The sequence below is a fragment of the Taurulus bubalis genome, assembly GCF_910589615.1.
Source record: "Taurulus bubalis genome assembly, chromosome: 12".
Taxonomy (NCBI): Eukaryota; Metazoa; Chordata; class Actinopteri; order Perciformes; family Cottidae; genus Taurulus; species Taurulus bubalis.
Window position 1 is genome coordinate 12,938,773 of NC_136600.1, and position 15,962 is coordinate 12,954,734.

The 15,962-nt window shown below is 39.8% G+C and overlaps 1 protein-coding gene across 1 annotated transcript in view; it reads right to left on the reverse strand.

The window, feature by feature from the left end:
• Window positions 1-103: 103 nt before the first annotated feature.
• The window catches only part of phldb3 (pleckstrin homology-like domain, family B, member 3), a 24,315-nt gene continuing 8,456 nt past the window's right edge, over window positions 104-15,962 (reverse strand). Inside the window, exons 4-15 of the mRNA XM_079227721.1 lie at window positions 15,671-15,808; window positions 14,712-14,840; window positions 12,308-12,490; window positions 9,247-9,357; window positions 7,399-7,497; window positions 6,894-6,981; window positions 6,217-6,382; window positions 4,725-4,806; window positions 4,164-4,343; window positions 2,943-3,165; window positions 2,492-2,577; window positions 104-889 (exon numbers count right to left, since the gene is read on the reverse strand). Of these exons, the coding sequence (XP_079083847.1) occupies window positions 755-889; window positions 2,492-2,577; window positions 2,943-3,165; window positions 4,164-4,343; window positions 4,725-4,806; window positions 6,217-6,382; window positions 6,894-6,981; window positions 7,399-7,497; window positions 9,247-9,357; window positions 12,308-12,490; window positions 14,712-14,840; window positions 15,671-15,808 (1,620 nt within the window). The 3' untranslated portion in view covers window positions 104-754. The remainder of the gene's footprint in view (window positions 890-2,491; window positions 2,578-2,942; window positions 3,166-4,163; window positions 4,344-4,724; window positions 4,807-6,216; window positions 6,383-6,893; window positions 6,982-7,398; window positions 7,498-9,246; window positions 9,358-12,307; window positions 12,491-14,711; window positions 14,841-15,670; window positions 15,809-15,962) is intronic.

A 15,962-nucleotide genomic window follows, 5' to 3' on the forward strand; every position in this document is an offset into this window, starting at 1 on the left:
ATGAAGACTGCATGAAAGATTTGTTATTATTTGATGAGACCAATAAATATTTGCATGGGGATGGGGGGAGAAGAGCCAATTCGAGTAAACTTTTTTATGAATAAACATTTAATAGTGCATTCATAAGAGTGTATGCCTTCATTTATTCACATATCAAACCCATATAAATTTCCAAATAATAACTTAAGTCATGAAAATGTAATTTATAAAACAAAGATACATGATATGGACATATTTGTGGAAACACCCGACTATATAAAACAATCTAACTCTCAGGTAGACTAAAATGGTGTTTTTATTGCTGAGTTGTTATATTGGATTGCATTATATTGAACAGTGTTGCTATTATTGTGTCCACGCCCTGTAGTAGTGTACTGTCCACTAGTCCTGTGATGCTGGCCTGTGACCAGCAGGGGGAGGTAGGGCTCAAAGAGTGAAACCTCCCAGTAACAGACTCCCTGTGCGCAGGCCGGGTGTGTCAAGTTGCTTGTGGTTTGCAGCTGGTTCGGTGGTGAACCAGCTGCCACCACTCAAGCGTCAAGTAACAGCTTCCTCTGCTCCTCTGCTGTGTTTTTCGAGCACATCTGTCTGTCATCTTGAACCACTGCAGCTCCGCATCGCACACGCGCCACAGACCCGTCAGTCCAGGTGGATCTCAGCCAAAAAGCGTCCCCACACACCGGGTGAGATGGCTCACTGCATTGTCCGCTCAGCGGCTTCATTCGTGTGTTTTACAGTCACTTCTGCAAGAGGGTCAATAACGGCTGTGCTCGTCTGTTGCCGTGACGATGACATCCATCCAAATCCGCATGGACACCGGATTGGTCGCCACCAGAAAGAAAAGACGGTCGTATGTCTTCACGCAGAACGTCAGACTGGGCCGCGGAGACTGGAGAGAAGGGGCAGACAGCAATAATAACACACATGTAATAATAATAGTAATAATAATAATAAAAACAGGAGGGAGAAGAAACATTTTGACTGAAAAGTGTTTCAAGATGTCACTAAGCTCACAAGAGAGATTTTGCATTCTTTCACTTGAAACCCAAAAGTTATTATTATTATAAAAATATAACTTTTATGAGACAAATCTTTTGTTTCAACAGTTCACTTGAAGCTTTTTATCATCACTGATCTCACAGTTCTGTCTTTATTTTTCTCAGAAGCCGAACAGGCTGCTTCAGTTCTAAATAATTATTTGTTTCTTTATTGTTAATTGCATTAAAGGAGACAAGAAAGTGAAGCTTGGGACATCAGTTGTTCAGCAGTAAAATAAATACTTTACTTGAGTAAAAGTCCTGTGTTGGATTTCTTACTAAAGTAATATAAGTGTTATCAGTAAATGTACTGTTAGTATCAAAAGTAAAAGTACTCTTTTACAAAAAAATAAATATATATATATATATATATATATAAAAAATACTATATATTACACTACTTAAATATACTGTTTAGTAGTTTAGTCCAGTGATTCTCAACTTAGGGGTCAGGCCCCTTCAAAGGGTCATAACATAGATCTGAGGGGTCGTGAGATGATTAATGAGGCTGCAAAGAAGAAGAAATAGTTCTGTTAAACTTGTATTCATATAATTTGCTATTTTTGTGAAACATTGGTTTCACCTCTTTAGGCCTTAAACTGTTATTTTAATAAAACCATGTCAAAAGTTTTGAAGGTAAAAGTATTTTGTTAAAATGCTGGTTTCATCTTTAACAATGTATAGTATTTCATAACCGTATCATGTATTTTTTGTGTAAAATCTTAATTTAAAAGTAACTATATTGGTCTACTAAATGTAAAAACTACAATATTTTACTCCGAAATGCAGTAGAGTAGAAATAGCAAGGAGCATAAAATGGAAATACTGAAGTAAAAAGTACAATGCATTGAACCAGTGCAGAGTACAATACTTGAGTACATGTACTTTGTAGTTAAATTCCACAACTGCAATTGTCCTGCAGGCAATTTGTTTTGTTGTTACTTGAGCAGTAAAATGTAGATGACACTGTTGCTACCCAAATGTGAACCTAGAGTCATGAGACACTTTTTCAAGGCCTGAGACATGCCAGCGGGAAATAAAACTACTCGGCAGTACTACTGTTACCCAGCACCAGGCTTTGGTTTCTAATGCTAACCTCAAATCATCAAAACAAACTTTATGTCATGTGGACACAACACATGAGATTTGAAGGCAATTCTAGTTCAGCTGAAAAAGTGCTCTAGCTAACAACAATGTGAAAAAGAAGATGTGCCCTGAGTCCTGCGTTGTAACAATATGTTTTCTGAGGCACAAACCGTTTTTGTATTTTTGGGACTGGGATCACGACTCGGCTAAACTGGCCTGTAGATCCTATTTGAGACTCCAGACGTTTAATTTAGATGGCATTCATCAAATTGTTGCCCCGGGGATAAAGAGATTTGGCATCCAGCCTGACGGATCACTCCACAGACTTTTAAAGATTTTTCCGAGTCACTTGGTGTATTAGAACTCACAGAAGCGGCCGTGCGTAGATGGTCAAGGTAAACTTCTTCTATGGCCTGGAAGTAGATGACTCCCTTTAGCTTCCTCTCGTCACAATCTGAAGCAAAAAGGGAGAAACAAGTTAGAAAAAAAGTGGGAACAACATACTCATTAGGACTCGATGGATCTATTCAAGTCATAAAGGTTATTACAACTCTGCAACTTTATTTATGAATTTAAAATTATGTATAATTATCTTGAGTCCTCATTCTTTAGACTGCATAAATAAGTTACATTAAAGTAAATAAAGGTAACCAAATTAGAATTATACAACAAAAAAGGGGAGGATAAAGATGAAAACATTTTTATTGTCGCAACATTCTTTCACAACATGTTTGACTTCCTTGTAGTAAGTTAGTGTGACACACATTCATGCAAACAAGAGATAGTATGTGTGCACACCACTACCCCAGCCAGTCTGACCTGTATAGTAGGCTAGTCGTTTGTGGTCCATGTCAAACAGGAACCATCTCTTCTTCCAGGTCTTGACCCTCCCGCCTCTTTTGGTCAGGAAGCCTGCGCAGCGTCGAGGCATCAGCCGCAGGTCCATGCAGCCGGACACTCCGTGACCCAGAGACTCCACATGGGCCCGCAGGTCAAAGTTGGGAGAGAGGAAGAGGGGCAGGCTGTGCTGCCGGAGGGCTTGCTGCGATCACATGATACACATTTTAGCCTCTCGTACATTATCATGACACCAGGCATGTCCGTTTGCCCTGAAAAGACTTGTTGTGCTTTTCTAGTGCATGTACATAAATGTGTGCCTGCTTAACTTTTTCCTATGACCAATACAGAGTCCTATTTTAATTAAATATAAAATCTAAAAAAGCAGTAGGATTTGAAGTCCCACGAAAAATAGGTTTACACTCTTAAAAGGGAATTCCACAAATCTCATACATCAAAGTGTGTCTACAGATTTTGGGTAAAACTGCTGCATCTGTAAAAATTATTGAGATTGCAAGTGTGAAAATAAAAAAAATCTGGAGGGCTGGGGTTAAAAGGAAGAGAAACTTTAAATGACCGCCCAAATATATAGAAACAAAATAGCCACATGAGAAGAAAAAAATTAAAAAAATAAACTACTGGAAATATGCGTTATGCCACCATCAACTGTAATTACCAAAACACATATTCTGCTTAGTCCCACCCATCACATCCTTCTATTATGTATGAAAAGTATAAGTACTCAATTTCAGTGTCATATTTCCTCACCGCACAACGTTTCAAAAACCAATCCCTTTTGTGTCGCTGCATCGGAAGGAACGTTAGCTGGCTAACAATTACAAAACACGTGCGTCTCTTCCTAATGATGTGTTGAGATCGGCGTGGTGATATTCAAACTTAAAACTGGTGACTGAAAAGTATGCATTTTAATTTGACATTCTTTATATAAAAGATACTTTTGTACTACCTTTGTATACTACCATGAAAGAGTAATAATAAAGCACATTTGGTAATACCTCCAGCGCCCAATAGATGTCGCTCTGAGGCCTCGACCCAGTTTGAGAATAGCAGATATAGTGTCAAATCTCTGGTTCTACTGCATCCATCTATCCTTTTTATTATTCAACTGTCTAGTGCTCAGAGTAAGAAGGCGATTGAGAAAATATCTTGAACACTAGCATATGGTTGACTTGTCATACATACCTCTGGGGAGTTTGGGGGAGAACTGGCCTTTGGTTGCTCCTTTAGTTCTGGCTCTGGCTCTGGATCTGGTCTTTGTGGGTTCTCTGGCCTTTGTGGGTTCTCTTGCTCCTGAGGTTCGGTTTGGAGAGAGTTTAGCTCTTTCTGCCTTCTCTCCTCCAATAAAAACCACCGGCGCTCTTCCTGGGTGCACACATTGAAAATGATTAGCTGATCATCTTTGAATACAATGAAGACTTATTTCAGGGTAACACATTTAAAAAAAGACAATGATGATACCGCTCTAACAGTTGTGTGTACGATGGATTCCTTGATATGTGTATCCAAAAAAAGGAAACATGAACAATCCCCTTTCAAACTTCAGATTAACTCAAACATATAACAGTCTTGGCATTCACCAGTGCTGCAAACATGCATTACAAACATCCACACATCTGCTGGCTGTTTTCTTGGACCATCATGTGCAAGCTGAGTGAGTGTCAGAGATCAGACAGCCATGTCTAATGCGGTGTGTCGCGGGTGATTAGAGGTGTCGGCGAGTGTTTCCCACGTCAGGTGACTCACCCTCTCTCTGAGTAGTCTCTCTCGCTCTGCCTTGGCTTCCCTCAGTTTCTTCTCGATCTCCACGAGATCCAACAGAGACGGGCTGTGAGAGGAAGAGGATCAAAAATAACTCCATTGGCGAAACACATTTAAGATTGAGACACAAACAAACCTAATGTGTTTAAAATGGCATGACACGGCAAAAATCAGGAGCTCCTGAGATACAAACATGAGCCACTGAGATCAGTCCAAAATTCAACATGCAGCACATCGACTGTGTTTGCTTTGACCAAACAAAACTGGTCTTACAGTAAACCCACAGTAGTATTAATCAGACAGTACAATATAGGCAACAAACAAAATGCTTGAATTACGTTGAATACCATTTTAGAAGTTAGCATGTTAGCTAACAATGAGGCGCATCAATCAATGTGACTTTTCAAAACAACATGAACAAATTCAACAGTGCCCAGAAGAGGTCAAATCATGTGTGTAACATCAGTTAGTCCTGCAAAAAGTCAACATACATGTCTATTGCACAACGCTGACATGATAACTATACAGTATTCACATTTAATTGCAAACAAACAACTCTATGTAACTGTGTAAGAAGTTATGTTCATGTCTGACACATGTTTCACCACTGGAACAGTATTTGTAGGTGTTTTATAAGTCAATGTGTGCATGACACAATAAATAGCATGACTAATGCTACCGAATTTTGGGCTACTTTGCTTCCATAAATCTTTTTCAGATTTTGGGGGAAAAAAAACATCCCAAATGTTGTTGTTAGTTTTACTACTTTGTCTATTTGCATGCGTAGATTTTTCTACATAGCAATGGATATTGCCTCATTTGAAATTTACATTTTAAAACATACAATTTCAGAAAACGTGTAATCTAAAATCTTAATATAAGCTATAAACTGATTTGACCCGATTCACCTTTAGTGACTCCTCTGAGCACGATACACTTCACCTACACCAACTACTGCTGCTGCTGCTGCTGCTGCGTTAGTTGTGGATACACACAGTTATATTCTGAGGGTCCAGAAGTCCTTGTAGATGTCTTTGATATTATTTGTTCCTGAGCCATTTTAAAATTCCTCCCCCAAAAAGGTTCTTCTGGTTGGTCTAATGTTTTGTAGTTTAGGCCATCATTCCTAAGGATTCCTAATGATGACACTGACCGCACCAAGGTAAGATCTGTGAATGTGTCGACTATAACTGTTACAGTGTGCTCACTTTTAGTTTTTAGGAATAGGACAACTTTGGCTTGTTCTCCACATATCTAATCGCGTGACTGCTCATGTCCGTTGCCCCGTCAGACTTCGTTATGGACAGGTTGCTTTTTCTCCCAGATCTTAACAATGACTTTGACGAGAACATTGTCATCACAACCAATGCTGGCCCAAACGACGAACGTGCCCTTACAGTTGCATGGAAATGCTGAAGTATGCATATTAAACGCTACTCTTCATTTCTCTCATCAAACGAGAAGCGAAGTAGCCGACCTGGCAGCGCGGGAGCTTGTTGCACTGTTGCACGGAGTGAGGAACCCGCCGCCGTTGCTGTTCCCATGTCTGTGGCCGCTGCTGTGGCCGTTGCTGAGCCTATGGGAGGGGTGGGGGGAAGTGAAAGCCTCGGGGGTCTGGCTGTCTGGATGCGTCCTCACCAACCCTGAGAGAGGAAGGAGATAGAGAAAGACGCACGAGAAAAACATGCATCGGTCAGCGAGAATAACTTTATATAAGATCTGGGCTGAGAGAACGTTGAGCGATGAATCACATTCGATCAAGAAGAATTTTCAGTTACAGCTTTCAGGAAGCGACTAAGGAGAAGCACACCTGGCAAGACGTGACATGACCTTGTAGATCAGGCTACTGGGATTTTTGGTGACAGATAGGTGTGTGGGTGAAAAATATATACTACTGAGGAGATGAAGTATAAAGGCTCTTCTGTGGCTCATCTGGTCTGTACAGGAAAATCCTGCTTTCTACCAACGTAATAACAGCCTGCCGTCTCTGCTGACACACCTTTGATTTGACTAATAGGGAGGGAACTGAACAAACAGTCAGACAAAATGAGTAAAGAGAGAGAAAGAGTGCTTATTGTTCGATGTTATGGGGCTCTCAGCCTAAGCAATCACGAGCGCAATAGAAAACAGAAAAGGTGGCTGCTGGTAGCTCACCTTGTGCCGACAGCGGCCTGTCATTGATTTTGTTGTTGCGATGCAAGCTCCGTCTTCTGGGCAAACTGACCGATTCTTTGCCTGGTTCCTGCAGAATAATAAAACATTTCAACTTAAATCTTGTAAACTAGAGCTGAAGCGATTAGGCGATGACACAATTAGTCTATTGACGGATATTTAAACTGCAATTATTTTGATAATTGATTACGTTCCTTTCTGAGCACCAATATCAGCTTCCAGCCTCTAAAATGGAATTAAATGCTGGTTTTCTTGACCTTCCAATTGACATTAAACTGTCTCAAAATATCTTCAACAAAACAAGACATTTTGAAGCAGTCTTTGGGACATTTTGATGGTCTTTTTTCCTTCTTTTTTTATCTCTTTAAATTTTCTAGACTAAAGAATTGATAGCTCCGTTGAGAAAAAATAAATAAATAATTAATCAATAATGAAAATAACTGTTAGTTAGAAACACATGCTGTATCCACGGAAACGTGCTGCACACCTGAGAAAGCTTGTGAACGGTCAGAGGGGAAAGTGACATCATGCAGGGGGCTGAGCCGGTGATGTTGGACCAATCAGTGATCTTCTTCTCTTTGAGAACCTGTAGGACCAGATTAAATTTCATTTGAAATTGAAGACTGTCACAAATACTAACAGCTTAAACGAACTGGAGCGGCGGGCAAAGGACGAACACGGTGACTGATGAAAGCTGCTACGTTCGACATACCGCGTCTGGCTGAGAATTAAAACTCCACTTCCAAGAGGGATCGTAATGAGTTAAAAAGAAATTATCATTGCCGCTCTATCTTTCCCTCTGACCCTCCCTCCTTGCTTGACTCACGAACACATGAGCAATTCAGTCGCCACATGCAGTCCACAGTTTAACCCTTATCTGTCTCTTTCCCTTCTCTCCACCGGTACATACCCACAGGGAATGTGTGGAAGGGAAGACTTATACAACTGTGCCCTACGTCCAACAAGGAAATCCAATCAGATTCGTTTTGCCTAAACTATCGACTACACAAGTCATTTTCTATCCGATACAATACAGTCTCAGTATTAACAGTTCACCACACGTGTCAGAAGTAAAACACATGCTGCACGAGGTCATATTGTAGTTATTTACACTGACTTGTTCTTCCTCTCCTCCTCTGTACTACCACTCTCTTCTGACCTCCCCAATTCTCTCAATTACTAGAGCAGATGAACCCAACATGAAGGCAGTTTTCTGACAAACACAATATTAACACCCGTCAGCCGCACGGATCGATTTAGGGGAATTTGTTTCTGTTGGCTTACCGCTTGTCAGAAGGATGTGGAACTTCTCCCAGCTTGCCTTCTCTTCCTTTCACACATCCACACACACCACTCACATGTCCACACATACACACTCACAAAAGGCAGCACCCTCCCTCTCTCGCTTACTCCTCCCTCTATTCCTTTCCTTCCCTCCCTCCCTGTCTCTCTCCCTCTCTCGCTTACTCTCTCTTTCTCCCTCCCTCTCCTCCATGTCTGATTTGCATTTTCCTCGTTCAGATCTTGTCTCCTCATTTCAACTAGTGCTCCATCAGATCTAAATTATGTTTCTGAAGCTCAATTACTGATTTCTAATTTATTATGAGGCGATGTGAACATTTTGATCGTTCTCTAGAAAACCAGATGACGCATCTCAAAAGACTTTCCAGGTAAACAACAAAATGCGCTCAAGTTTAAAGTTCACATTATTCTCCACTGGTTAAAAGTTAGTGCAGCTTAAACACTGCTGGAACATGGAAGCTACTAAACTGGACCAAACTGCTTCAGAACATTTTGGGCATAAATAATTCATAATCTGCACTCAACTAAAATATTCCACCTATAATTCCACCAATGAGATTATTTATTTCTTTCAAGATGTTTAGTTGTGTCTCCAATTTCCCTCCCTCTTTAACTCATTTACTTCTCCATGTTTAACAGTTACGAGATTACTTGAAGGTGAGCAGTATACTGATATGTCTGTGTACTTCACTTAACACTCAGAATTTAAAGACTAAACAGTTTATTTAAGTAATAAATTGAGTGAAGTAGCGTCACATAAGAGTAAATATATACATCTGCTATATCTACAGCAATCCAACACCAAATTTGAACAACTCTGGGAACTTTTGGAGGCAACACTTGTGTTTCAAATTCTATTCTTTGAATTCGGACATTCAAATAAACTTGTCAAACTAGTTTACACACGGTCGCCATCTTTGGTAATATTCACAGGTTCCCTTCTTTTCCCCATAAAATATTAACCGAGAAAGAATGTATTATTACTCTTTGTTGTTGAGTAGCAGTGGTGGCTATAGTGATATAAATCTCTTACTGTTTGATTTGTGTGGACGAGGTCTCTCCTCTCCTTCCTCAAGGCGTTCAACTCCCTCTCCTTCTCCCTCTCCATCTCCTTCAGTTGTCTCTGTAACTGCTGGACTCGCTCCTGAAAATTCACAACATGATTCCCGTCAGCGTGGCCGGCCACATGGTCTCTTTTCCTCAAACGAAATGGCATGCGATGTATCTGATTCATCTAGGCTGGCCCGAGTTACTTAATCTTTTCATCATGTTGTGGAAGTGAGGTTGGGAAAACATCCGCGATGTGTAAGCAAGTGTGGAGCGCCAGCCGAGCTGATCTCTCAGCCGGGACACAATGCAAATCTAACAACCATTTTGCAAGTTAATGAGAGGCACGAGATGGACACGTGACAGCATGGCTGAGAGTGGAAGTCAAAAGTAATGACTGACCGATAATAAATCAGCACCTTAGGACAGCAAATATGACAGTGAGAGACTGACAGACAGACAGAAATAAGCTGTCATCTGGCCTCACTGCAGCTGAGTCAACTACCATCCCCCTCACACAATCCCCCTCTTCTTCTCCCACGCTGCACTCCTCCTCTTACATACTTCAGCTAATTCAGGAACAATTCCATATTATTTTCAGCATCTAATTTATTGTCGATTTTCATGCATTCTTGTGCCATTGGACATGTGAAAGGGAAAAAAAAAAGTCATTTTGGAACAGAGATCAGAAGTCAAAAGTTGCTCCTACTTGGAAATAGTGAAGGCTACAGAAATTATTTAGAAACATTTAAATATCTCAACAAGTATCGCCATTCAACATTTTTACAAACATTCATGGTCGCCAGGGGATGAATCCCTCTGACTTTGCGTATACCCGGGCTTTTCATTATAGTGACACAAGGTGGCCATTTGTGGTTTGGAGTTAAAGCTCTCGAAAAATATTAGACTGATTGCCCTCAAATTCGCTACAGACATTCATGTCCCTCTAAGGATGAATTGCAAAAACTATGGTGACCTTCTGACTTTTTATTTAGCGCCATCGCCACATCAACATTTTTTTATTTGTCCAATCTTTTGGTTTAGGACCAACTGCGAAACTAATAACGTCCCCATCAGCGTCAGCTGTACTTTATATTTTGTGCTAATTAGCAAATGTTGGCATGCAAACACTAAGCTCAGATGGTGCACATGGTAAACAGTGTACCTATTAAACGGAAGCATATTAGCTTCATCATTGTGAGCATTTTAGCATGTTGATGTTTGCATTTAGCTGAGAGCACCACCTTGTTAAAGTACAGTCTCACACATGGCTGTAGAATATGAGATTGCATGTGCAAATGCAACTTCCCTACATATCTTTCTAAATCTCAGTAATTTAAAGAGACAATGCAAACATATGTTCAGGTCAATAAATCACTATCCAAACAATGAACACACTTGGGCACAAGCATCTCAACAGTTGGCAGCTCACAGCAGTTATACATTTAGGTGTTATCATGCAAGTGCCAACATGTTCCAGGCCTCTTCAAATTACCATGTAAATCTGAATCTGAAGAGTTTTACTGTCTCTCTCAATTTGTTCTATTTCACTCCCTCCATCGCAAAGCTGCAGAAAGAATTGTTTAACAATGCTAATCATTATCTTGGCGTTCACATTAAATCTGATTAATTGTGAGGTATATTAGTTTTCTCTGCATTCAGAGTGCCTACTCTGGTGCGTCCAATCAAGCCTACTCTATTCAAAACTGTCTGGCCAATCACAGGCCTCTTTCATACACCCTGCTTCCCAGAACAGGTTTTAAGTGTATGGCGAAAGCCGTGGATAAATCCTTTGTATTCAGTTGCATGACATGGGGACACTTGTTTAAATGTTTTGTACTTTTAATTTTATTTGATTAAACACATCAATCTAATCTCAAGAATTTTATTTTAATATTATCATTTAAAATCAACCTGTAAATAATAAGCAGTAGTTTTCTGCCAATAAAAAAAATCTACAAGTGCGCTACAGATATTAAACTCTTTACATGGATGAATATGGATCATTGAAAATATGACTAACTTGTCATTTTAGCTGAACAATATTCCTAATACTGGTGTTTTTATCTTTCCATCTTCTCCACTGTTGTCGCTGCTCTGCCTTCCTTTCCGCTTGCTCTTTTGATTTCTCTCTCATGGTGGCCTCTGATGCAATTAAGCTAGCTGTTGTACAGAGTCATGTGATAGTGTCAGGGTGATGCTGGTGAGAATGAGGGAAAGACTTCACGCTTCCCTCAAGATTTAACAGCAAGAAAAACAACAAGGAAAGCAAGAAAAACAACAAGGAAAGCAAGAAAAACAACTTTTTGTCAAGTGACAAAAGGGAGGGGGAAAAAGCAGATTCAGTAAATGTTTCTGTTGGATCTCTACGATGGCTTGTCTTTCTCTTCCCATTCATGAATAGACATACTTTCATGTCTATTAAAGGAAGGAATAATAGAGAGATGAGTGACTGTGCAAGAAAATACTTCAAGATTGTAGGAATAAAGGTTGTTAAAAGTTATAGTTATCGATAGTCTTATTGAGTTACTATTGATACAATTGCTTCCGACACTAAAAAAGACATAGAAAACCTTCATGAACACAAGTGAACAATAGGTGAACATTTACACTACAACTATCAAGAAAGATTCAATATTCTATGGCATTGTATGCGTGTACAAGGGGTTGACAAAATAACAGGAACACCTTAAAATTGCGGCTTTCCAAAACAAACACACCACATGTCTCTGACACGTCATGAACGTTGGCGAGCTTGTAAATTGGACCTGAACAAATCTTTTGTCAAAAATCACAAATGCTGATGTCTTTGGAGGGCTGCTGTATTGGACTTTATGATATCTGTTATTTTGTCCACCTGCTCTATGTACAAAGCACAAGTCTGTATTGAAGGGAGGTTTATTGGAGGGTTAATCCCTACGTCAGCATGTGGGGGTAAACACAGAGATGAATCCCATGACATGCAGATAAGCTGCAAACCTGTAGAACACGTCAGGAGAAGCCGTGAAGCCGCTGTAAAATTCCTTCTGATGCACGTTGTTGTTTACCTGCGCGCTCTTGATCGCATGCTGCTGACGAGAGATTTCCTTTTCCGTGTCCCCATCACTCTCCCTCTCCTTCTCTTCGTCTGCTGTGCTCGCTTCCTCCTCGTCGATGCCGCTCTCTTGCTCCAGAACACGAAACTCCCAGTCTTCGAAGGCCCGAACTGCCGCTTCCATCGCCTCTTTCTCCTACATTCAGAACCGAGCGAATAGCAGTTAGCCCAGTCTATGAAAGTAAAACTCGTACAGCCCATCGTCACATCACCAAAATACCTGCACTCTGTCTCTTGTGCACGTGTCCCCCGTTTGTGTGCATGTGTGTCTGTTAATCTGTGGCGCAATTTTAGAAAAAAAAAATAATTAAATCAAATCTGGCCAAATAAATCTGACCTGTCACAACCGGCTGCTGGACTGCCCCCAAACCAGTCACTAAACAAAGCTTTTAAAACAAGGAGGTCTCCTATCTTGTTCTGTCACATTTTTAAAGAAAAATAAACCTATGCGTGTGTATGTGCGTGCGTGTCTGAAACATTGACACATCAGGTTGAACAGGTACTGAACAATCACACTTTGTGCAACTGAAAAACCTTCTGTGTAGGAGTCAGAATCTGTGCCACAGTAACACGCCTTGCATCCGAGGCACAGTGTCTGAGCCAAAGAAGCAAAACAAGTATCAGCTTCATATTTCAACTGGATATCTGCCAACAACGTCATTTATTGTATTTCTTCCTAAATAAACAAGTTCAGCAAGATTAGATAGTCACCACATGACATGGTCATTGATATTTTGAAATCAATATATTAAGGTTCAGATCTGGAGTTATAGCTGTGGGCTGGGCAGTCGAATGTGTTTTTAAATATATATGTTAAAATTTTAAAATAACAAATAAATACAAATTATAATGTTTTAATTTTTTTTTATTGACAGGCTTTTGCCAACATTAGCCTAACGAGGAATACTGTGGATTACTAGGATTACTAATACTAGGATTTCCGATCTTTCAGCAGATTTGGATAGCCAAAAGAAGCACAAAGTAAAGTAATTTGTAGTATTTACAGTTGCAATCGATGAGAGCACTGATATTACAGCTGTTGCTCAACTGGCTATATTCATTCGTGTTGTTGATGAGATTTTGGCGGTCACCGAGGAGTTCCTTGAGTTGGTACCTACGACAGACATCACTACACCGAATTACATTTTTCGCACTCTTGTTGAAGCGCTGGATCGGGTCGGACTGAACTGGACCCATGCTGTCAGTGGAGCTACAGACAGTGCACCATCAATGATCGGGAGAAAAACAGACATTGTGACGAAATTCAGGGAGAAAGTAAAAGCTGAAATGGAGGATAAAGTTTTTTGGACATTTCACTGTATTTTTTTTACCGCGAGGCGTTGTGTTGCAAGTCGTTAAAAATGGATCACGTCATGAAAGTGGCGTTATGAAAGTGGCGTTATGAAAGTGGCGTTATGAAAGTGGCGTTATGAAAGTGGTGTTATGAAAGTGGCGTCACAAACGTGTCACGAAGTTAGGGAAGAGGAGAGCCCATGCAGCTGAACAGTCGGCTGATGACTGAATTTTTGGTCTTTATGTCTCTAGTTTATTGTAGAAAGACCTTAAAATAGGATTTATCATCCAAAAACCGTCACCAATGATTTAAACATAGAGAAATATTGTCGTTATGTATGCGTTATTACGCTATGTTTTTACTGGTCTGGCCCACTTGATCAATCAAAATGGGCAGCATGTGGCCCCTTAACTAAAATGAGTTTGACACCCCTGACTTAAACCCTTTCAAAAGCAGGAAATGGACACTTTTATGTGCTGGTTTTTTTTTCCTATCAAACAGGTTAGGGTTAGGGTTAGACATGTCAGACATGGAATATTAAACATCTTCCTCCATCTGTTAAAGTAATGATTCATACATGGGTGTCTTTTACGTAAATGTGGCAATGGTTTTATTGAGACATGAATAAAGGGAGCGTGATATTTGGCTTATTATTCTATTTTTTTTTTGCACCATTTGTACTGCTAGGTGGGGAAATACAGTGTTTCATAGTTAATTAAACTGATATTATTTTTGGGGTGAATCACAGAATGTTTTACAGTGGTCTTCTTGCATGTTTTACTTTGTGCTGCTGCAGTCTACGTACATCTGACAGTGTCGCGTTGCAACTGTGAAACTGAAATGTTGCTACATCCGACAGGGTGAGATCCACCTTGACCTTTCACGTAAAAGTCACCACGGTGCTTATTCAGACATGTTAAATTGCCATCACATTATCGAGACTGGTTTTGAAAAACAGAGCTGAACTTTTTGAAACATAAATATGTTGAAGACACCATCGTCAAAAAGTTTCTTCTCATGTTGCTTCATTCATAAAGAGTCTGTGTGCAGCTCAGCCACTCACCTGCTGCAGCTGCAGTGTTAGCGGTTCTCTCTGGCTATCTGGCTGACTGGGGATCAGTTTCTCCTTCTCCTCACACCTCCCCTTCAGTTCCTCCACCCTCCGTCTTTCCTTCTCCAGACTCTCTCGCTCCTGCAGTTACAGATGGTAAAGCACGAGTACAGTCATCACCTAATTGTTTAAAGCAAAACAAATACATATTTGAAGAAAACAAAAAACTTTCACAAGTACATTTTCCCAACCATATTTACAGAGTTAGTTCTGAATGACTGCAGACAACTTATTTCAAAACTAGCTCAACTCATTTCGACCAGCTCGAGTCATTTCATGGGAATCAACTTATCATTGACATGATCTTGTGTTGATGGTAGTGGACGATTACTGAACCCACACATTTCTACGTGTGAAAACTCCTTCAGCCAACTTTTTTCTGTTGTGATTGTGTACTCAAACTTTAATATAAATAAATGTATGAATAAATTGGTAAGTAAGTAAGCATGTAAATAAACAAAAAAGCCTATGAAAAAAAGTAAATTAGGCTTTGAAATAAATCACGAGGTATGAAAAATGAGTTAAAACATATATTAACAAACACAAATTTAGTATATAAATTACATGTTATACAATATATATATATATATATATATATATATATATATATATATATATATATATATATATATATATATATATATATATATATATATATATATATATATATATATATATATATTAGTCTCATGTATTGACTTCACTGTGCATTGCCATAGGCATATTTGTGTATTTATCCACTGAAAGAAATGACATTCCATAATTTATATTATATTATACATTACAATCGACACTATTAGTCCGTTGGTCAGTAATCATGACAGAAGAACACAGTCATGGCAAAAAACATCACAAAGGCAGCATGTTTGTACCAACTGAAAACCTTTGATATGAATTGTATTTCAGGATACCTTCACTCTGTCGGTGCGTCTAAGCTTCTTCTTCTTCCTGGCCTCCTCCTGTAGAGCCTGCAGCTTCTGTGTGTGTCTGTGCAGCTGGGTCTGCTCCGTCTGCAGCTCTCCCTGCAGCAGGGCGATCTCCAGCTGCAGCTGAAAGGACAGCAGACGCCACTGAGCTAAATCATATTGACCCGAGCCTGAACAAGTCAGAGATAAGCATTCCTTTACCGCGACCGTGTCAATGTTTGGAGACGGCTTGGAGACCGAAATGTGCGGACTTCAGCAGAAATAAAATCAAAGATCA